Source organism: Triticum dicoccoides, chromosome 3A (genome assembly GCF_002162155.2).
Source record: "Triticum dicoccoides isolate Atlit2015 ecotype Zavitan chromosome 3A, WEW_v2.0, whole genome shotgun sequence".
NCBI classification, from domain to species: domain Eukaryota; kingdom Viridiplantae; phylum Streptophyta; class Magnoliopsida; order Poales; family Poaceae; genus Triticum; species Triticum dicoccoides.
The window spans coordinates 477365190-477387949 of NC_041384.1; the positions used below are offsets into that span (position 1 = coordinate 477365190).

At 45.9% G+C, this 22760-nt stretch overlaps 2 protein-coding genes across 11 annotated transcripts in view; both read left to right on the top strand.

Moving 5' to 3' along the window:
• Nucleotides 1-513: 513 nt before the first annotated feature.
• Nucleotides 514-4209, top strand: LOC119268650 (protein PLASTID MOVEMENT IMPAIRED 1-RELATED 1-like). Its single transcript, XM_037550325.1, has 2 exons — nt 514-2810; nt 2900-4209. The coding sequence occupies exons 1-2, from the start codon at nt 529-531 to the stop codon at nt 4029-4031; spliced, it is 3414 nt and encodes a 1137-aa protein (XP_037406222.1). The 5' UTR covers nt 514-528; the 3' UTR covers nt 4032-4209.
• Nucleotides 4210-12809: 8600 nt separating this feature from the next.
• Nucleotides 12810-22760, top strand: part of LOC119268651 (myosin-17-like) — a 24517-nt gene continuing 14566 nt past the window's right edge. The window contains exons 1-19 of one of the 10 annotated variants that reach the window (XM_037550327.1): nt 12810-12997; nt 14104-14232; nt 14652-14795; nt 14873-15018; nt 15125-15281; nt 15410-15468; nt 17046-17205; nt 17287-17436; nt 17521-17657; nt 17759-17905; nt 17985-18086; nt 18309-18366; nt 18446-18547; nt 18969-19006; nt 19647-19773; nt 19853-20023; nt 20594-20725; nt 20821-20930; nt 21027-21087. In XM_037550327.1, coding sequence (XP_037406224.1) covers nt 12995-12997; nt 14104-14232; nt 14652-14795; nt 14873-15018; nt 15125-15281; nt 15410-15468; nt 17046-17205; nt 17287-17436; nt 17521-17657; nt 17759-17905; nt 17985-18086; nt 18309-18366; nt 18446-18547; nt 18969-19006; nt 19647-19773; nt 19853-20023; nt 20594-20725; nt 20821-20930; nt 21027-21087 — 2133 coding nt within the window. In that variant the 5' untranslated portion in view covers nt 12810-12994. Of the gene's footprint in view, nt 12998-13048; nt 13518-14103; nt 14233-14651; nt 14796-14872; nt 15019-15059; nt 15282-15409; nt 15469-17045; nt 17206-17286; nt 17437-17520; nt 17658-17758; nt 17906-17984; nt 18087-18308; nt 18367-18445; nt 18548-18968; nt 19007-19646; nt 19774-19852; nt 20024-20593; nt 20726-20820; nt 20931-21026; nt 21088-22760 lie in introns of those variants that run through there. The other 9 variants (XM_037550328.1, XM_037550326.1, XM_037550329.1 and 6 more) reach the window with 9 other exon arrangements.

Genomic DNA, 22760 nt, shown 5'->3' on the forward strand with positions numbered 1-22760 from the left:
CCTGAAGTGCCTGAACTCGCATTTTTTTCTTTTCCCTTGTCGTGTGAACTTGGATTTGGCTGTATTTCCGTTATATCTTTAATAAAAAGTGGATTAGCCCGGTTAAAAATAATAATAATCTCGGACTTGACCTGCATCCGCATCTTCCCAGCCCCCACCCAAAAACCCTGAATACGGCTCGCATCGCAACGACCACCCAACCCCGCAGAAACAGAAAAATCCGAGCACAGACGACCCATGCGGTGCGGCCGTGCCCTCCTCTATTGTTCTTCACGAGCTCCTCGAACGCCCAACCAACGTTTTCATTTCCCTCCGCATCCCCGCCCGGGCGTCACAAGGCAAGACAAGAATTCGAATCCTCCAGATCTCGATTCCCATTCCAGCGCCAGCGAGGCCAAACAAAAGCAGCCCACCAAACAGTAAACAACAAACCAAGCAAGGCACCCGCTCCCCTGTCCCTCACGCCGGCCGCGCCGTCTCCCTCCCTCCCTCCCCCACCCCATCCAAAAATCCCCAACCCCTCCCCCCATGTCGTCGCGCCGCCCGCCGGCGGACCGCGCGGCCGAGGCGGGGGACGCGGCCCTCGCGCGCGACATCGTCACGCTCCACAAGGCCCTCTCCCTCGACCCCTCGCGCCGCCGCCGCTCCCTCCCGCTCCCCGCCGCCCCATCTGCCGCCGCCGACCAGGCCCGCCACAAGCCCAAGCTCAAGCCCTCCTCCTCCACCCGCAAGCTCCTGCCCTCCGCCTCCTACTCCTCCTCGGTCTCCACCTCCTCCTCCTCCTCATCCTCGTCCTTCTGGAAGAAGTCGTTGACGGCCATCTCGCACCTGGGCAGGCGCCGCCTTGACTGCGCCTTCACCCTGCAGGTGCACTCCGTCGACGGCCTCCCCACCGCGCTCGACGGCTCCCCGATCTCCGTCCACTTCCGCCGGATGTCCGCCTGCGCCTCCACCCGCCCCGTCGCGCCGGCCCTCGGCGCCGTCGCCTTCGAGGAGCCGCTCACGCAGCGCTCGCCCGTCTACTTCTCCCGCGGGGCCAAGAACGCGGTCAAGTACGAGCCGCGGGCCTTCGTCGTCACCGTCGCCGCCTCGGCACTCGAGCTCGGCAAGCACGAGGTCGACCTCACCCGTTTGCTGCCGCTCTCCATCGACGACCTCGAGGAGGGCGGCGACTCCGGATTTGGGAAGTGGAGCACCAGCTTCCGGCTCTCTGGCGTTGCCCGCGGCGCGCGGCTCAATGTCACCTTCTCCTGCGTGCTCGTGGGCGGAGGTGGGGAGCAGCACAAGGGAGGGGAAGTGGCGGGGCTGAGACGGGGCTCCATGGCGCGGCAGGTGTCAGTGCAGTCCCCGTCACCAGTGCCGGCACGGAGCCGGGACGTGAGGGTGCTCCACGAGGTTTTGCCAAACACGAGGCCTGTAAAGGCCTTGCCCTTTGTTGGTGATGCCGGTCTTGATGCTACCAAGGGTGAGACGGCAACAGTAGAATGCGAGGAGGATGGTTCACCGCAGTCAAAGCATTGCACCTCAGTAGAGATGAGGAAGGGAGAGGGGGACTTGGTGCACCCAGAGGGTGATTGTCATGGTTCAGAGTTCAATGTGGTTGAGCAGGGAGTTGAGGTCACCCTCGAGGATCCAGACCAGTTCAAACATGTCGAGACTGCCAATGTGAATGATCAAGATGAGGGCTTTAGTGGTGAAGCTAATGAAGAGGGAACGGCCAAGCCTGCATTATTAATTGAAGATCTTGCTAAAGAGGGAACTGTTGAAGTGAAGTTGGAAGAGGAGCTCAATGATGTTGCTCTTGAAATGGACGATGTAGGAGACAAGCAGGATGCATCGGTCGAAGCGGCCTTGCTTCCTACTGCCGCATTTGAAAAAGATGGTGAGCTGGCAGCAGATGCAGAACTGGAGGTTCTGGAGGGTATATTCAACAAATTCTCAATTGTTGAGCCAGAGGAATTTGACTCACCAATTGTGGAAGATAAGCATTCTAGGCGATTGAGCTGCATTGGTGCGGGAGATAGTTGCAATTCCGCCAGTAAGATGAGCAGATCACGCAGCATGGATGCTTCATCCGATTTTGTTGCTAATGAGTTTTTGGATATGCTTGGGATAGCACATAGCCCATTTGGGGTAACCTCAGATAGTGATCCCGAGTCACCAAGAGAGCGGCTTTGGAAGCAGTTTGAAAAGGAAGCTCTAGAATCTGGGGACTGTATTCTTGGTTTGGATTTCGAAGATGAGGTGGAAGAACCTAGTTGTGAAGATGTTGCAGAGGATTTCGATCTCTCCACAATCATACGCGAGGCTGAACTTGAGCTGCAGAATGTAGTTCCGCCCATAGACACCACATTTAGAGCCAAGTCACTGGAAGACGAGGAAACTGAAGCTTTGATGCGTCAATTTGGGCTAAATGAGAAGTCCTTCCAGTCTTCTCCACCTGGGAGTAGAAGTGGGTTTGGTAGCCCCATTGCCCTCCCACCTGAGCAGCCCCTTGAGTTGCCACCTTTGGCTGATGGTTTGGGCCCATTTATTCAGACAGAGGATGGTGGATTTCTGCGGTCGATGAATCCAGTTCTTTTCAAGAATGCAAAGAACAATTGTAGCTTGGTCATGCAGGCTTCTTCTCCAATCGTACTGCCAGCAGAAATGGGCTCTGGAATTATGGAGATATTGCATGGTCTAGCTTCAGTTGGAATCGAAAAGCTATCAATGCAAGCAAACAAACTTATGCCCTTAGAAGATGTCAATGGCAAAATGATGCAGCAGCTTGCATGGGAGGCTTCTCCTGCTCTAGAGTCTTCAGGAAGGTTAGAAATCTTTCTTTTCCTGCTTGTTCATGACGTCTTAATACTTCATCATTTGCCCTGGCTAAAATATATTACTCTAACCAATGCAGATATGACCTACTGGAGAATCATAGTTTTGATGCGTTGGCAGCAGGGGCCAGCAATGCTGCTTTGGGAAAGAAGAAGAAGAAAGAAAGAGGTGCTGATCTGTCATCATCATTGGGTGCGATAAGTGCTTCAGAATATGTTTCACTTGAGGATCTTGCTCCATTAGCTATGGAAAAGATTGAAGCCCTTTCTATTGAGGGTCTGAGGATACAGTCTGGCATGTCCGAAGAAGAGGCACCATCCAATATCAGTGCCCACCCTATTGGAGAAATTTCATCTCTACAAGGAAAGTCCGCAGAGAATACTTTGTCACTTGGTTTGGAAGGAACTGCAGGATTGCAGCTTCTGGATGTTAAACAAGCTGGTGGTGATGTTGATGGATTAATGGGCTTATCGATCACTCTAGATGAGTGGATGAGGCTTGATTCCGGAGTAGTGGATGAAGAGGAGCAGTTCAGTGACCGTACATCGAAAATACTTGCTGCCCACCATGCCAAACCAACGGACCTACTTGGTGAAGGCCAGACTGCAGACAAAAAGAGCAGGAGATCTGGTAGAAGATGGGGTTTGTTGGGGAACAACTTCACAGTTGCTCTCATGGTTCAATTGCGTGACCCGCTACGTAACTACGAGCCAGTTGGCACACCGATGCTTTCTTTGATTCAAGTTGAGAGGGTTTTTATTCCCCCAAAGCCCAAGATATACAGCACCGTTTCAGAGAAAGGTAACAGTGAGCAAGATTATGAGGAGCCCAATCCTGAGCAGGTTCTTGATAAAGTATCGGTCGATGAAGAAAAGATAGAGGAAGACTCTGTTCCCCAATTTAAAGTCACAGAAGTGCATGTGGCCGGTTTTAAGAGTGAGCCTGAGAAGACAAAACCGTGGGGTAATCAAACACAGCAGCAATCTGGTTCGAGATGGCTGCTAGGAGCTGGCATGGGCAAGGGCAGCAAGCATCCTCTGATGAAATCGAAAGCCACTGCAAAGGCCACGAAAGACGCAGCTGTTCAGCAAGGAGACACCCTGTGGAGCGTTTCTTCACGTGTTCATGGAGCAGGGACAAGATGGGGCGAGTTAACAGGATCTAAGCGGAACCCTAATATCCTCCTCCAGAAGGATAAGAGATTCCGGTGAGAGCTTTACCGATTCTAGGTAGGTACTGGTAGTTCTTGTGTGCCTTTGGGGTGGTGGGTTTGGGCCTTTGGGGTGGTTCGCCTGTGTAACCGAACCTAGCCTGAAATTAATGTTCCTACTCCCATCCATATTAATAGACGCCCGCTTGTGCGTCAATTAATTTGGATCGGAGGGAGTACTAAAGGAGAACGGTGTTTTGGCTCCTAGGTGGATATGCACCCATTATCGAAATACATATTTCGAAAAGATGAAAAATTTGAAACAAAAATCCCGCGTGTATATCCGGACATTTTATGTGCGTGCACAAGGTTTCGATGAAAAACGATGTTTTTTGTGGCTTGTGTAAAAAAGATAAAGAAATGCCTCATGAATAGTTAGAATGAAGCATCAGAAATTGTCTTTTTTACATAAGCCACAAAAAACATCGTTTTTCACCGAAACCTTGTGCACACACATAAAATGTCTGGATATACACGCGGGATTTTTGTTTCGAATTTTTTACATTTCGAAATATGTATTTCGACAATGGGTGCATATGCACCTAGGAGCCAAAGGCAATTACCGGTACTAAAGTGCCAAATCATGTAAATCCAGTTCTTTTCTCGCGATGCATATGGAATCGTCTCGTACCAGCCCCTTTTCTTATGTGCTTCGAGCGGGCTTGTGTTCTTTAGAGCTCCCCTGCACCTTTTTTTCAAACGGAGGCAAAAGATTTGCCTCATCGATTAATTAAGCAGAAGAGAATTGCCCAGTTAATTAACGGAAAACCGGGCAAAAACCGATACAAATCAACCACATGTGGACTACTCACTCGACAACCATATCCAACACGTAAAGACCATCAACCCCACACTGCTACATCGCAAAGACACCCCAAACGAGGCTAACTTGGCTAGCGACCATGGACACCACCAAATCCACAAAGACAATGCAGGCCATAAGGACAACGCAAGAGACTGAAGATCATCCATTAAGCAGCCGCGGACGCCTTTTTTGTGGCGTCACTCTTCTTTCCTTTGCTCCTAAGAGCCTCCACCATAATCGCCTTGCCAGATCCAGGGCTAGCCGCCTCCAAACGTTTAAGCAAGCTATGAAGCTCTATCTGAAAGAGAATGTCATCGACCTTCTCACGCGCAGAGACCTGCCTGACAGTCACGTGCGAGTGGGTTACCGCAACATCAGAACCTTCATCCTCCACAAAGGCGAGCGGCTGGCTAGGCTCCAAAGGTTCAGAAGCCAACATATTAATCGTCTAAACATCATCAACCACAGAAGCAACCGACACGATGGACTCAGACATCTCCAGTTGCTCACATGATAGAGCATCAGAGTTAGGCGCCAACACACCTGTCTCATCAACCTCGTCACTCAAGGACACCTCATGCCCAATGGGCATAGATGAGAGAGTGACAGAACCATCCAAACATCCACTATCCACAAAGGCGAGCGGCTGGCAGGACTCTGACGGTGATGGTGAGGCCAAGGACTCCAATGAGCCTGGCTTCATCGGCTGCACCATAGATGATTCCCCACAAAGCTCCTGCAGCTCAGGCATAATCTGCAGAACAGGAGCCACGACCTCGGTGATGACCACACCGCCATGGACAGACGACGTCCCATCCACAGCACAAGGAGAAAATTCTCCAAAGAAGCATTCATCCACCTCATCAGTGAAACCAGACTGGAGCTCAGGCACCAAAGGCACAACCGAAGCAACCTGAAGCTTGGCAAGAGCGTCGCGAAGCTCAGTGCGGAGGAGCTCAACCTCCTGAAGGAGCTCCGTACGTAGCAAAGCAAACTGGGACTCCAAAGCAGAGACCAAAAAGGCACTGGCATTGGAATCCTGGCGACACCTAGATTGGGACCTTGGCGGCACCGACACATGCAGCGACGAGTTGCTCACGACCCTCTGCCCAACACCTGGTCAGCGAAGAACAAGGCTGGACAAATGGGGAGCGGCTCCGCTGGTGATGAGCTTGAGAGACCGGAGAGCTCACGCGGGCGACCGGAGAGCTCACGCGGGCGACTGGAGAGTGAGCACGACAAAACCTCTCACGATGACCAGGGCGACGACAGCGTATGCATCTGAATGGATCATGACATGCACGGACTTGATGGCCACGCTCGAGGCAACGAAAGCACCTTCCTCGAGCCCAACGCTTGAAGGCGAGGCTACGCTCAAGACCTTCTCTCGACGGCACAGGGGGAGCACCCCGGCCGGAACGGTGTCCCCGTTCCACATGCTCCCAGCCAGCCTCCGCTTCAAGAGCAGCAGTGGCAGCAGAGATGCCGATGCAAGCCGACTCTGAAGATGGACCAAGCAGCTTCTGTGGTGTCTTCTCGTCATCACATCCTTCAGTGAGGCCCTCAATATCTTCCACATCCTTCACAACAGAGCAACCAAGCTGGAGATGTGCATCGCCGGCAGACCCGTCGGGCAACGGCGACTGTAGAACCAACTCCTCAGTCTGGACCTCATCATCATTGACAGCGCACCCAGGAAGCAGGCCTGGAGTCGAGCACCACCACCAAGCCAACGCCGGGTGCAGGGACTCGGCCCGCCTGAGGTGGCGAAGGTAGCGTTGGGGCCGCCGCCAGATCCGATAGAACAAGGAGAGCCTCGGGGATCAAAGCCTGGGACTCCAGCAACTGACCGGAAGCGCCGCCAGAGACGGAGGGCTGCCGGGTGGCCACCGACCCGAGCAGGGGAGGAGACTCGCGGGGAACCCGCGCACGCCCCCCATGCTCCGCTCTGAACCTGCTCGCGGGTGCAGGCTGCCGCGAGCTACGGGGGACGCGCGGATTCGTGAGGGAGGCCGACGGGGCCGGAGCGGCGGCCGCCGCAGGGGGCTGGTGGGGCGGAGGGCCGTTGTCGCCAGAGCGTTCCAATGCAGACATGGCTGCTCCCACGGGCTGGGAGAGAGGAGCCATGGCGTCCAGCGGAGCTTCGCGGGGGAGAAGAGAGAGAGCGCTGAGGAGATTCCAGATCCGGTGCCGACGGCCGCAGGGGAGGCTGCGGGGAGGAGATCAAGGCAGCGCCACCGGCGCGCTCACCCGACCCAGCCGCGGTCGCGAGAGCCTCAATAACTCCTACTTACATATCCCCCCTCCCCCTGCGCCTTTTTCCTTTTTCTTTTTAGAGCTCCCCTGCGCTTAATTGTACTGAGAGCTAGGGTACAAATGTCAAAAGCGTTTTTCTGCCCACGAAGGTACAGTTTTATGTCTTGTGGTGTAGTGTGACTGAAGCTGTTCAAAAATTTGTTTTCATCCCTTTTTTTTTGTTCTGTCTGTCATCAATCATGACAGTGATCGTCATGTGTACAATCATGTGCGTCGCTATAATCTCGACGCATTGTCATGTTCATGGAGCATTGACAGTGATGTTGCTATTTCCCTCCCAGAAGTTTTGGACTGGTGTTCCCAGGTTTTGCTATTTGTAATAGGCCACGTTCGGCTCCTCTCTACTCCCTCCACTCCGCCCTGGAGCGGACCAGACTCTAGCTCATTTTCACGGAGTGACTAGAATTAGGCTCCACTCTGCCCCGGAGCGGACCAGGCTCTAGCTCATTTTCACGGAGTGACTAAAACTGGGCTCCACAACTCCGCGGAGTCAGAGCGGAGAAGAGGGATACCAACAAGGCCTAAAAGGGAGGAAATAGGCCGGTCATTTAGCAGCGCATAAATCGCTCTGAATTTGGTTTCAGTAAAACCAGCTCCCTTTTTTACATATGGCAGCTCGCGGCGTTTTGAGCTGCGGTTGAACACCCTGCTCAGGCTTACAGCCTGTAGGTGCAGCTGTAGCGTGGATGTTATGATCCAGTGGGGGCTCCCACGACCTCAAAAGCTGTGGTTAGCTAGCTGTGATTTCGCGGTGGGCATGACATGATCGCCTTGTTTACGGAACTACCGGACCGGACCAGCACACACCAAATGATGTGAGCAGGGAAGCTGGGAGTTGTTGCCAGTTTTCTGATGAGACAACTCATCCATCACCTATCACAGATCTCGTCCCGTGGACGCTTGCTTGATCATTGGCTATCAGCTCCAAAGGAAGCTTTTTTTCTTCGCGTGGGAAAAGGATTTTATTCCATATTGAGAGAATTACAGACGAAAGGCAAAAGATTCTCAATACATGGTAGTCCTACGTGCATCCGCACATCCGTGGTACACTCTATATGACTATAATTTGTCAAACGGCCGTCAACTCTGTTTTGATCCTTATTCAACTTCTGAGGAATAAACTCCCTATGTCTCATCAACTCCTTAATTTCAGCCACGAGATGGCCATAAGCAGAACGAACAAGTCCGTTCCCTGATAGACAGAACAACCCCTCACTTGAGTCAGATTGAACGATGACCGGAAGAGTAGAATATTGTATAGCTAGCGCCATCTCTTGCATGATTGCATGAATCTTAGCTTCCAGTGAATCGTTACAATTGAAAATAAACCGACATGCTGCAAAAATAAGTGAACCATCATGCCATTGAAGAATCATTTTTGCCACCGCTGCGCCGGATTTCACTGAGAAAGAACCATCAACTGATAGGCCGAGGTTTAGGACCAGGGGCAATTCTCACTAAAGGGCAAAGTCCAATGCATTTTACCTTTAATTATTTCCAAAAGAAGTTTGTTAGCTCTACGTGACTTCAATGAACCAACCCCGGCCTTCTCCAGATGTGGGCATAGCACGATTGTTGTATGACATAATACAGAAATATGGAAGCCAGGTGCAATTCATCATCCACCCTCCTCTGCCTGTCAAGTTAGGTTCAAATGGCCCTTTTAGTTCCGGTTTGAGACACGAATCAGGACAAAAGGGCATCACATCCTTTAGTCAAGATTAGACTAAAGTGTGTGATGCCCTTTTGTCTCGGTTCGTGTCTCAAACCGGGACTAAAAGACCCATTTTTCAAACTCTGCCTTCCACCCCCCCACACACCGTGTATCGCCATTTCAGTTTTGAAAAAAGCAAAAGAAAATGATAAAAACTCAAAAAATAAAATCCTTCGAGATGTAGTTATATTACTACATCTACTAGTTAGGAAAATTTAAAAGCTTAAATTTGGACATGTTTTGCAAAAAGTGTCATGAAAAAATAAAACGGCTATAACTTTTGCATACGATGTCGAAAAAAAGTATAATATATCAAAATGTTCAGCACGAAAATCCGCATCCGATTTTGACCGCCGTAGGCATATTTGCAAATTTTTAGAATCCTCAAATTCTAAAAAGAAAAAAAGATATGCTTAAATTTCGGTTTTTTTGAATTTTGGTTAAATCTGGTCAAACTATGGTCAAACTACTTATTCAAGAAGTATTAGTGTTACTACATAATTATTCAATAATATTAGTGTTACTAAATAATTATTTCAATTTTTTGAATTTTGGTCAAATCTGGTCAAACTACTTATTCAAGAAATATTAGTGTTACTAAATAATTATTGTTTTTTAGAATAATAGTTTCAAACTCAAACAGTGAAACGCATGACTTCATGCTCAAGCTAAACTCCTGAGGGTTAATAGGATTGACACCTTACTATTGTTAGGAACACAACAAGTGCAGACTTGGAAACGAGGGGGAATAGAACCCGAAAGTTAAGTGTGCTCAGGCTGGAGTAGTGACAGGATGGGTGACCGGCCGAGAAGTTAGATGATTTAGAATGATGAGGGATGATTAGAAATTAAAGATTAAATTGAGCAGTGATGAGGGATGATTAGAGATTAAATTGTAAAATAATTCAGAAATTTAAAAATATGAGAAAAATTCAAAAAACAAACGTAAAATTTCCTTTAATCCCGGTTTTGTTAGTCCAGGCATGTGTTTAGCCTGGCCTGTTAGTCCAGGCATGTGCTTAGCCTGGTCCAGGCGGTGGAAGTTGGACGCCTGGTGGCTATGACATCTGCCTGGAGGTCACTAATCAGCTACTAGCACATGTTACAGGGCCGGTTCTTGTTAAAATAATAAAAAACAGAGTCAATTCAGTAGTCATCGGTCAGGTCACGAACCAAACACACATAGCAAATGCTAGCCTGGCCAGGCATAAAAGACCATCTTTTCAGGCTCACTCCGGGCACCTATTTGTCCCAGGCATGAAGTTATGGACACCAACCAAACTAAGCCTAATTCTTTGCATTGCGAAGCAAAGCAAAGCAAAGTATGGCGTCAGCTATCGTGATGTTTTTACCTGTTCTAGTTATCTGAAACCGTGAATTGAACGACAACAATACCTCCCGTAAGAACTATATAGTCCCTCCGTCCCAAAATAAGACACCTCCCGTAAGAACAACACCGTAAAATGGGTGTTTTATTTTGGGACGGAGGGAGTATTTCTTGAGCGGTTGAGGAAATCATCGCTGCGACTTCCTGAAATCTTGAAATTGTCAAACGTTATTTATTTCTCTGTTTGTGTAATTCTGTTCTTACAGCTGCAGATGAAACCATTACGTCCCAAAATAAGTATCTTATTCTGAGACGGAGGGAGTATTTCTCTGTTTGCTAAAATCAAATCAACGTCGGTTGAAATGGACGGCACGCCACAATAACGCGGCAGCTGCGCATCGTCGCCATCATTCGTCCTGGTAGATGTAATCTTTTGAAGAAAAAAAGAGGGGTTAACCTTGAATGGACATCATTGAAACTTCTCCCTCTGCGTGCAGATGCCCCGATTCCTATCACCAGCTCTGTCAAACTTCACTGCAACCAATCCCGGCGGCTATTTGTATACTCCGGCCGGCGGACAGAGCTAGGCGATCGTGTGTGTGCGTGCGAGGCATGTCGCGGCTGCGACCGACGAGGCCTGAGATTCTGCTGGACCAAAATAAAAAAGAAGTGGTGATCACGCTGCTCGCCGTTTCCGGATTTCTCTAGCTGGCAGAGCGTACGTAACCGCACGACTCCGACACAGCGACACCGATAGATGCAACGCAAGCACCCACCCGTGCGCGCATTCTCGACCTACAGAGAGAAACAATGGGAAATCATAAATGGTCGCCGAGTGCCGAACAGTGAGCAATATTATCGCTGTCCTACAAAAAAAGGATTAAGTATCCGATCCATGATTTGTTGGTCAATTATGCACGCCCAAGCCCAACCACCTAACTGTACCTTGTTATGCCTTCAATCTTGTCTAGTAGCTTGATGCATGGGAGGGAGAGGAGGGATGGAGCCAAAGTTTTCTTCGCGTCCGGGGTCCATGACAAGAGGGCGCCTGTTCCATCTATCAATGCTTGGAAGATGGGTCAAGCCGGCCTGCGTGTGCTAGACAGTTCCCTCATTTAATTTTGTTTCTATTGCAACCAGTCGTGGTCACGATACCTTGACAGATTTCTTTTGTTTATTTGTTTTTTTTCAGTGCAATGGAATGTTTGGACTACAGACGCCCCTTGAGTAAGCCAGCAAACTTGGTAGAATGCTTAGAATAAAACTACAAACAGATTTCTCTTTCGGTAACAGGCGCACGATGAAGAAGCCCGCGGCGGATCAGGCATTTCTAAAAACTTGAAACTGAAACGTCCAATCCACTGCTCCCAACTGTCAACTTTTTTTTTTCACGCTGCAATTTTCAAAGGGTTCAGCAGTACGCAAGCTAGGCAAGGTCAGGAGGGGTTGCCATCGCGGAATTGAATCGTACGTTGCGCGCCTCCCCTGCCGTGTTATGAACATAAACTAGCTGAGACTGATCTGTCAAGCTGGCACTATTAAAATGAGTTGTACAATTCATTTTTTTTTAAAAGGAGCTGTACAAGAGTAGGATGGCAAAAGCACAAGCTAGCGTACGTCGCTCAGGTCACCCACTGTTTACAAGCAACTCCTTGGAGATTGCCTTGCCTTGGACGAGTACGTACACTACAACGTACTCCCTCCGTTCCAAATTACTTGTCTTGAATTTGTCCAGATACGGATGTATCTAGACTCATTTTAATGCTAGATACATTCGTATCTAGACAAATACAAGACAAGTAATTCGGAACGGAGGGAGTACAACGGTACAAGTACCCTGACTCTACAACGGAAGGCGTACAGCGTAGTGTACCGGAGGGAGCGATCCGTACGTGCACGAGCAGCGAGCGAGCGTGTACAAATTTCCAGTTTCCGGTGCCGAAAGCAATCCAGTTTTCTTCCTCCTTTTTTCCTTTTCTCCATCCGTCCATGGATCCGTCCGTCCACCTAATGACGACACGCTGCCTAACTGTCGGCCAGGTGGGCCACCGCGGCCGCCCGTCCCGCCAATCCACCGCCCTGCCCCGGCCCTCCCCGCACATGTCACCCCTCCCCGCGGCCAAATCGTCCCCGTGACGACGCTTTCACCATCGGAATCGCGGGTTTACCCGCACTAATCCACCCCGATTCCTCCATTCCTGGCTCCAAATCCACCACCACCGCCACCTTTCTTCGAAGGAGAATCCGTCGCTGTCTGGCTCGGCTTTAATCCCTCACCCCGTTCCTACCACCCGCCGCCAGCTTCCCCCACCTTTAGCCTGCCCGCCTCCCTTTTGGGAAGGAATGCCGCACGCAGCCGCGGTGGTGCGATGGTGGTGCTGACGACGACCCGATCCGGCACGTTGGTGCTGGCGAGCTCGCGCCGCGCACCCAGATTATTCGCAATTTCTTTTTCCTGTTAATGAGAGTCGCGCCCGCCTGGTTGGCCCTGCCCTGCCTGCCTGCCTGCCTGTGCTCCCCCCTCTCCCCCCTCGTCGCGCTGTGCCCGCCTGTGCTCCCCCCCTCGCGTCGCCCCCCGCCACCGCGCTCCCCCGCCCAAGCGCGCCGCCGCCGCAGCGCGCCTCCAGCCGGATCGCGCCGCCGCGAGGCGATCGGCGACCGGGCCGAGGGGAGGAGATCGCCCGTCGGCGCCGCCACCGCCGCCGAGCCGCGTCTCCTCCCGTCCGATCGTGCCTGCCCGCAACACCTCCTGCCGCGTCCCGATTCTCTTCCTACGCCTGCCGCGACTGCCCCAGATGATACATGGTGCGTCTGACTTGTCACGCTTGCCGTTTTTCTTTTGTTCTCTTCTGAGATTCAATTGAATGCGTCGGGCTGCGCTTTTGTCTACTTCCGCCGCGGCGTATTTTTTTGTCTGGGTTTGGGGGAGAATTTTGTGTGGTTTTCGAGCTCGTGTCTGGGAAACCAAGTGGATTTTAGCCGGCATTCCGCCGAATTTTGGAGGAATTCCATTCATCGAGTGGATTTATCCTTACACCTGCTGAGTGAGCTGAATCCCTACACCTGCCGACAGTAGCGGGACGTACTTGTTCTGCGGATGTCACGAGCGAGGCACTTAGCATGAATCTGCTCTAGCCAAGCATTTAGCATCCTTTGCTTGCCTACAACTCGGTCGGACCTGTTTGCTAAATGATGAGAATGAAATGGAGTTCAGTGCCTTTTGGAGGTTTAGCTGAATTGTGGAAGGCTGTCCACCAAGGGGTCTAGTTTCAGGACAGAGACACAGATTGCATCAACTAGCTTCACATTTATAATGTTAAACCAGGTGAACATGCTAGTTTATTGTATATTAAAAGGCTGTCATGCTTGTATTGCTGTTTATACTTCTCTTCTGTGCGACTTTGGATAGTTTTATATGCTTGTGCCATGGTAGACAAAGCCCAAATTTACTCAATCATATAATCAAACTAAATGCCAATACCCTCTTCCATATGATGGTGCATTACTCTGCTCTACATGTTTAGTTAGATGTCAACTGCACTCATTTCTGTGGAACCAACCAGACCTAAATTCTCGAGGTTTCTTCTATAAACAATTTTCAGTTTGATAAATGGTTTATTACAATGCAATATCACCATGAGAAGTCATCGAAACTCATAGATATTTCTTCATCATACATCTTATTCTTAGGTTTGCTTTACGCATCTCGCATCTTGATTTCATCAGTCATCCGTATCTGATATATAGGTGTTATTATTCTTTTGTTCATTTTTCCTGGGACATTATCAATATATACACATTATCGGTTTGGCATCTACTGGAATGCCGGATTTCAGTGCAGATGTATGATCCATTATCATGCAATTTTGATCTATTTGACATGTTAAACTTGTCACTTGTCACGTGTGCAGGCTCCCGTGTTAAACATTGTTATAGGCTCTCATGTATGGGTGGCAGACAAAGATTTAGCTTGGATTGATGGGGAGGTCTTCAAAATTGATGGTCAAAATGCTCATGTTCGCACAACCAAGGGAAAGACGGTATGTGTCCATGATTTCTGTTGCATCCCTGTTACTTTTGGACTTAGTTGGACCTCGGACAAAGAGTGCATTTTGAACTTCAATTTACTCCATGTGTCATTGACTGTCAATCTTTGAATGTTTCATTAAGCAAGAGTGTGCTGGTAATTTGTTGTACTTTGGGGTTCTTTCCCCAGGTTTTTGGGGTTCTTTCCCCAGGTTTTTTCCCCCAGGTATCTTTGAATGTTTCATTAAGCAAGACTGCAAAATGGTTCCATCAATATAGACCTCGTATTCAAAGTAATTTGTTGTACTTTGGGGTTCTTTCCCCAGGTTTTTTTCCAAACCATGAAGGAGAACTGCATGTGATATTCTTCTAGTACGAAAGTTAGTTTTCTGTCATGAAAACTACATGGTTACACTGTTGTTTGTGCAACCAGGTTACTGCAAATGTATCAGATATACATCCTAAAGACACAGAAGCACCACCTGATGGAGTCGATGACATGACAAGGTTATCATACTTGCATGAGCCCGGTGTTCTGGATAATTTGGCTGTCAGATATGCAAAAAATATAATATATGTGAGTGGTCATATCTTGTGATGTCAAGTGCATGCCTTATTTTTTTTTCTGTCTAATGCTATTATTCTGAGTTTCAGACCTATACGGGGAACATTCTGATTGCCATAAATCCATTCCAAAGGTTGCCTAATCTCGTTGACGTCCAGACTATGGAAAAATACAAAGGTGCAAATCTTGGAGATTTAGATCCTCATGTATTTGCAATAGCTGATGTCTCTTACAGGTGAATGCTTATACTACTATTATGCTATGACTCTCCTACAGTGAGATGTGCCCCTGTAGGTCTATATTGATGGAACCATTTTGCATTCATTTGAATAAGGAAACAGGCAAATGATGAATGAAGGAAAGAGTAATTCCATTTTGGTCAGTGGTGAAAGTGGTGCTGGAAAGACTGAGACTACAAAATTGCTGATGAGATATCTCGCATTTTTGGGTGGTCGGTCTGGAACAGGAGGAAGGACGGTTGAACAACAGGTTTTGGAAGTAAGTTGGATTTCATAAGTTGTAATGCTTCTCGCTGACAGCAAGCTCTGTGTTTGTTCAAAAGATATTCAATGCAATGATTTCAGCTGTATTAATTCTATCATCACTTACTTATGCTTTGCATACAGTCTAACCCAGTCCTTGAAGCTTTTGGGAATGCGAAAACTGTTCGGAACAATAATTCAAGGTACGGATATCATACTACGGAAATCAGAAAATATTTATTGTGTTTCATTGGTGTCGTCAAAGTAACACCAAGCCAGTAGTAGTATCGTATGTACTAGTAGTATCTTGTGTGTTATACAAGTCATAACCAAAAGCATCATACATTAGCAGAGTTTACTGGGTAACCAAAAGTACGGACAAACATATGGAAGCTTTTTAGTTGAAGGAAATGAAACCTTTTGTTTACAACAGCAGGGAAGACCCTACTGAAATATATTGATAAGTAGAAATTTACAAGTTTCCAGAGGACCCAAGGCACAGCTCAAAGTGCTAAACAGCCCAATCCAACATAGTATTGAAGGCAACCAAAACCAAGCCTGTTATTGTTACACATGGTTAAAAGCTGCAATTTTTTTTATTGTAGGACAAATTACAAATTATAAGATGAACCATCCTTTTTTCCTCGATACGCTAATCCACCCAGTCAAAACTTCAGCTAGTTGTTGGGCAACTGTACATGTGTCATTCTAAATGTGTTTTTTGTCTTAAGAGGGGGTGGGGGGATTTGGAGTGTACACCTTTGAAATAAACTATTTTTATCTCCAGCTTTGATTTTGGTAAGTTAACCATATAAAATATTCTAATAGATGCATCCGAACTTATCCAAATTAAGTACCCATTAGATCAGACTAAACTGGGTCAGAAAGAAAAGATGCATACATTCACTCCACCACCACATTAGCATTGCATAAGACCCGCTGAACTTCATTCACTGATAATTTTTTGTAAGCAGCATAGCATGCCTCTACTTTTCCAGATCCACCCATTCAAGATTGCATTGTGAATATTGAAGGATAGTTGTGTTTCAACCAAAAAGTATGGCAATGTGATATTTTCATTAGGGCTCTCCCTACAATTCATCTCTTACCATAATCAAAACAATGTGATATTGATTCTGAGACCAAGATATGGAAGTTTGAAAGATCTGTGGTTTCTGCTTGGTTTCACTCAGAAAGCCCATCACTCTTCTTTTTATTTCGAGGTAACCATCACAGTTATTGTCATAACTGACAAAAGAGCATGTGGCTTTTAGTCGTCTTTTATTGGTATAGAAAACAGAGAAAATGAGCAAGACCTCTCTTTTCGATTCGTGGCACAGTATACCTTACCACAACTCTGGTGAAATATAAAATTCCTCCTAATTTGTGTGATATAACTGGTTATGGGTCCCTCCAGATTATTAATTATTTGAGTATTGAATATAAAATAAACATTCAGACTCTGTATGGGAGGTCAAAGCCAAATAGTTCTTTTTTTGTTTCATTCTCAACATTCATCTCATCTAGATGGGCAGTACACAGTATCATATACTCCCTTTGTTCACTATTAGAAGATGTTTTGGATATTTCAATATGGACTACATACGGATTGAAATGAGTGAACAAACACACTAAAACACGTCTATATACATCCGATTCAGAAAAAAGTTAGAACATTTTATAATAGTGAACGGCGGGAGTGCACTATTTATCGGTTTATGTTCTGATTGTTGCTCTATGTGACTTACATACCTCTTAACTTTTTCTCAACATGGTGAAGTCGATTTGGTAAGTTTGTGGAGCTCCAATTCGACAAGAGCGGGAAGATATCTGGTGCTGCTATTAGAACTTACTTGCTTGAGAGATCTCGGGTTTGCCAAACTAGTAGTCCAGAGAGAAACTACCATTGCTTTTATTTCCTTTGTTCAGCACCGTCAGAGGTAAAAAAAAATGTTACTGGTGTCAGTTTGCTACTTATACTTTTCAAGCTATTATACCTTTTTATGTCTAATTTGGTGCAGGATATTAAAAAATATAAGCTGGGGGATCCATCTTCATTTCACTACCTCAACCAGTCATCTTGCATCAGAGTTGATGGAATCAATGATGCTGAAGAGTATCTTGCGACAAGAAATGCTATGGATATGGTTGGCATCACTGAGGAAGAACAGGTTTAAACTCAGCCCTTTTCAGCAAGGATTTGCTCGTCAGCTGTGGATATCACATTTGTTTTTCAACGGGATGTTTCTTTACAGGAAGCTATATTCCGGGTTGTTGCTGCTGTGCTTCATCTTGGTAATATTAGTTTTGCGAAAGGGACAGAGGCAGATTCATCTGTAATAAAGGATGCCAAATCAAGATTCCATCTTAATACAGCAGGAGAGCTCTTGATGTAGGCTGTTGGTTTTAGTTCACCAATTCTCTTTATAATTTTATTACTATCTTTCATAATTAATATTTGTAATCTATGATACATTGGAACGCTCCTTGCAGGTGTGACTGTGAAAAATTGGAGAATGCCTTGATAAAGAGGGAAATAAATACGCCAGAAGGAGTTATTACTACTACAGTTGGTCCCAATTCTGCTACTGTTAGCAGGGATGGCTTTGCAAAACAAATATACTCTCGACTATTTGACTGGTAAAAAAACTTGACCACATATTATGTACTATAGTTATGTGCCTATTTTTTCTAACTATATAAAATTGTACTACTGCAGGCTTGTAAATAGAATAAATGCATCAATCGGGCAAGATCCAAGCTCAGACAAATTGATTGGGGTACTTGATATATATGGCTTTGAAAGTTTTAAGACTAATAGGTGAGTAAGCTGTAAGTTGTTCCAGAAAAAAAAGTTTGAAGCTAATGCATAGTAAGGAATACCTTATACTCCCTCCGTTCCGAATTACTCGTCGCAGAAATAGATGTATCTAGATGTATTTTAGTTCTAGATACATCCATTTCTGCGACGAGTAATTTAGAACGGAGGGAGTAACTTATATGGGGTTGCTAAATATTCCTTTGGTCTGCAACTACTCTTCAGTTTTGAACAATTATGCATCAACTTCACGAACGAAAAACTCCAGCAACATTTTAACCAGGTATATGCAAAACTCATCTTTTTAGAATTTTCTTCTCCTCTTTCCTGTGCCAAGCAACCAGTGGTGTTTGTTTCGGCAGAATGTATTCAAAATGGAGCAGGAGGAGTACACAAGGGAGCAGATTAACTGGAGTTACATAGAGTTTGTTGACAACCAAGATGTTCTTGATTTAATTGAGAAGGTACGAGTTGGTCGCTGTTACATGCATTGACTTGCTTTTGTAATTTCCTTTTATTTCTCCCCCTCTTGTACCTAAAACTATTTGTATTTAGTTCATAGTTATAAATATTGTGCAAATTTCTATATTTGTAAGGCAAACCTCAAGTTTCTGTGGTTTGTAAAGGAGTGTCATGCTGGTCTTAGCTTCCTTTGATCACTAGAGCTGAAACACAACAAATTAAGCTCAAGGATAACAACACATTAGTCTATGTGATCTTGCGCCCAGCCCCGTTCAGTCTTTGATGCAGTACATATATCAGCTACAATGTCCTATATAGATGATGGAAATTATCAATATATTTGTGTATTTGTTGTACATTCTTAGCAATATCTGCTTACTTTTTTTATGTTCGCACATTTAATTACTACCTTTTTGTGTCCAGAAACCAGGTGGCATTATTGCACTTCTTGATGAAGCTTGGTAAGTTTCAATGCCTCATTTGTTGGCACTACATGTTGCAGTTTTACTAGGATGTGCGTGTTCAAATAAATAAATAAACATATACGTTAGTGCGTGTTGCTAAGAGGGCAGGCCTGGTGCAGTGGTGATGTCCTCCCCACTTATGCCAAGGGGTCCTGGGTTCGAACCAGCCTCTCTGCATTGCACTTCGCAGGTGTAAGACTAGGTTCCTATAATCCCTCCCCAGACCCAACCTTGTGTGGGAGCTTCTATGCACTGGGTTTGTCCTTTTATACGTCAGTGTGTGTTGCTGCCTTATGCCTGCTTGTTGGAGAGAACCAAAAGTTCTTATTTAAATGTTTTGGTAGCAAATTGATGACATGCATGCTCAAATTATTCTTCATAGTCTGCCGGATTGATTGCCTGATCTTAACATCCAAGCAATGGTTGTTCATTCATTTTTCTTGTTCTGGCTGCGGATATGCATGCCCAGATTATTCTCCATAGTTTGCCAGACTGAACGCGTCATGTCAACATCCAAGAAACACTTGCTAATTCATTTTTCTTGTCATAGCCAAGGACATGCATTTTTGCACCAAATGATTTTGTTCACATGTTTCTGACAAGATTCTTTCTTTTCCGTGTCCTATATATCCTCCAGCATGTTTCCAAAGTCGACACACGAGACATTATCTCAGAAGCTGTATGAAAAGTTCAAGAATCACAAAAGATTTGCTAAACCAAAACTTTCTCGTACTGCATTTACAATCCAACATTATGCTGGAGATGTAAGTATTTTTTACATCATAACACTTCCTTTATTCACTCATTTATTCAAGTACATCCTAATTTTTAATACATCTCCAGGTGATATATCAATCTGATCATTTCCTGGACAAAAACAAAGATTATGTGGTAGCAGAACACCAGGAATTACTTAATGCTTCCAGGTGCTCTTTTGTATCAGTTTTATTCCCACCAGCACCAGAAGAGAACACAAAATCATCAAAGTCATCCTCAATTGCTACTCGCTTCAAGGTCACATTCTGCTATAGTTAAAGGCTTATGTAATATCATCTATCATCATTTGTTGTGCAATACGGGTTCAGGGGTCTCCATGCAAAATAATAATAATTGCCTATTGTGAATTTATTTCAATTATTCCACTTTCTACACCTAAGAAAATGCTTTCAAAGAGATTAATGGTCATAGTATCTCACTTAATAGGGGTATGCATGATCATTTGTCATTTAATTATTGACTTGGTGCTTCCTTGATCTTGTTGCTAGGTATTTTTAGGAAAAACAGTAAGGGAGAACCTTGCTGCCACATGGTACTAGACTGGGGTTGGTGTACCACACCAACAGTACATTGCTAACACGGGCCTTCTATGCCTGCAAATTCATAACAGAAGGATTTTTAACAGGGAGGGCCTAGCTGAACCCACAAGTGAACTTAAGGGCCCCACTTTACAAATTATAAGAATAGGCATTCAGTTGAAATGTGTAGTAAATAATACGGACCCGTGGTGACATTTACTTCTCATTTGCTTTGTCGAAGTTTGCTTGTGATGACATTGTGTATCTAATTTTTCAATGTAATTTTCAGATGCAACTTCATGAACTCATGGAGACTTTAAGCTCTACAGAACCTCATTACATTAGATGTGTAAAACCAAATAGTGTTCTTAAGCCTGCTATTTTTGAGAACACCAACGTTCTACAGCAACTTAGATGCTCGGTAATAAGATATTTCATGCTTCTTCCTTTTTTTTTTCAAAATTTGAGAAATTCAGTGCCAGTGTGTCCCCTGATAATGTTTTTTCACCATGTTAGGGTGTTCTAGAAGCAATTAGAATCAGCTGCGCTGGATATCCTACAAGAAAACTGTTTCATGATTTCTTACATCGTTTTCGCATTCTTGCTCCTGAAATTCTAAAAGAGAAGTGAGTCTGTTCAATCATGGATTACGTTTTCTTTTTTGCCTTTTTTTCTATCTCTAGCCTGTCTTCTTAACAATTACATGTTTTCTTTTCTGGTAGAAATGATGATAAGACGACTTGCCAAAAGGTTTTGGACAAAATCGGACTGGAGGGCTATCAGGTGAGCAGGTTTTTTATGTTCTAAACCAAGGAACAACTTTGTTCATTAGGTTCAACATTTTTTTTTCTGATTAGTAGTTCAACAAATTGGTTTCCCGTATAAGTACAGCATAAACTATCAGAACATTGCACTATTCTGTCAATGCTCAGGCACAATGGTTTCGATGCTTGTTGGATTGCCTGGATCAACTCTATTCTTCGCTCCAGTACGTCGTCGGCTGTGCTCCTTAACAGAGTTCCTGGGAAAAAATTCTACTGCCGCAGAGGGCTTAGACAAGGGGATCTCATGTCGCCGCTCCTCTTCGGCCTGGCTGCTGATCTTCTTCAATCCATCAAGAGTCCATCAGCGCAATCTCCTCTAGCTTCCTACCCCAACTAATGATGGGGCCTTCCCAATTGTTCAATATGCCAACGATACCCTCATGATCATTCAGGCCTACTGAACAACAACAACAAAGCCTTTCAGTCCCAAACAAATTGGGGTAGGCTAGATTTGAAACCCATAAGATCTTGAAACCAAGTCATGGTTTTGGCACGTGGATAGCTAACTTCCACGCACCCCTGTCCATAGCTAGTTCTTGGGTGATATTCCAATCCTTCAGATCTCTCTTCACGGACTCTTCCCATGTCAAGTTTGGTCTACCATGATCATTCAAGCCTTCCCTCGTCAATTGCTTTGCCTTGAGCGCCTCCTCAAAACCTTTGCCCAATCTACAGGGCTCCATGTTAACTATCACAAATCCTGCCTCCTCTCCATCAATGTTCCTGAGAACAAAACAAGTCACTTAGCCAGTTTATTTGGCTGCAAGGCCGCTTCCTTCTGTTTCACCTATCTCGGGCTCCCCCTTGTCCTCTCTAGGCCAAAAATCAGAGACTATGCTCCCGTCAAAAACCCAATTGATCGTATGAGAAATAAATCTCCCAGATTGCACTTTGCTATTAATAACCTAGCCTCGGTTGGTGATGCTTTGAGCATGTGTGCGGGATCCTCTCTATCTCCTCCATCTGCCTCTGTCCCCGCAAGCTTTTGATGAACTTCATGAATCCAGGCAGATGATCCTTCAGTTCCACATAAATAACACTTGTGTTAACTTTTGGAGCTACAGGTGTGTGTGTGTGTGTGTGTGTAGGGGGGAGGGGGAGCTTCCTTCTCTGCCTCAAAAATTTATTAGCCATCCTTCAATCATATTCTGGTCCCTATTCTGGATCTGGAACTCTAAATGCTCCTCTGCTTAAGGCGTTTGTTTTGCTTCTGCTAAATGACCGCTTCAACACTAAAGACATGCTGCAAATCGAAATTTCCAGGTCAATGATGGAGTCAACTGCATTCTCTGTAATGATGGCCAGCTCGAGACCAGAGATCACCTTTTCTGGAACTGCTGCTTCAGCAAGGAGTGTTGGACATCAATCAACCTGCACCATGATACGATCTTAGAATGGAGAACAAGATCACAATGACCAGGGCGGACTTTGGCAAGCCTTTCTTCATGGAGGCCTTCAGTACCGTCGCTGCTTGGGCCATTTGGAAGCAAAGAAATGCTAAAATCTTTGACAATTTGAACCCTAGTCTTGGCACTTGGTCCTTTCTCTTCAAGAGAGACCATTTCCTTCTTTCTTACAGAATGAAAGTCCCCCTTATCTGCTGGTTTGGTTTGATGGCCTGGGCTAAGCCTA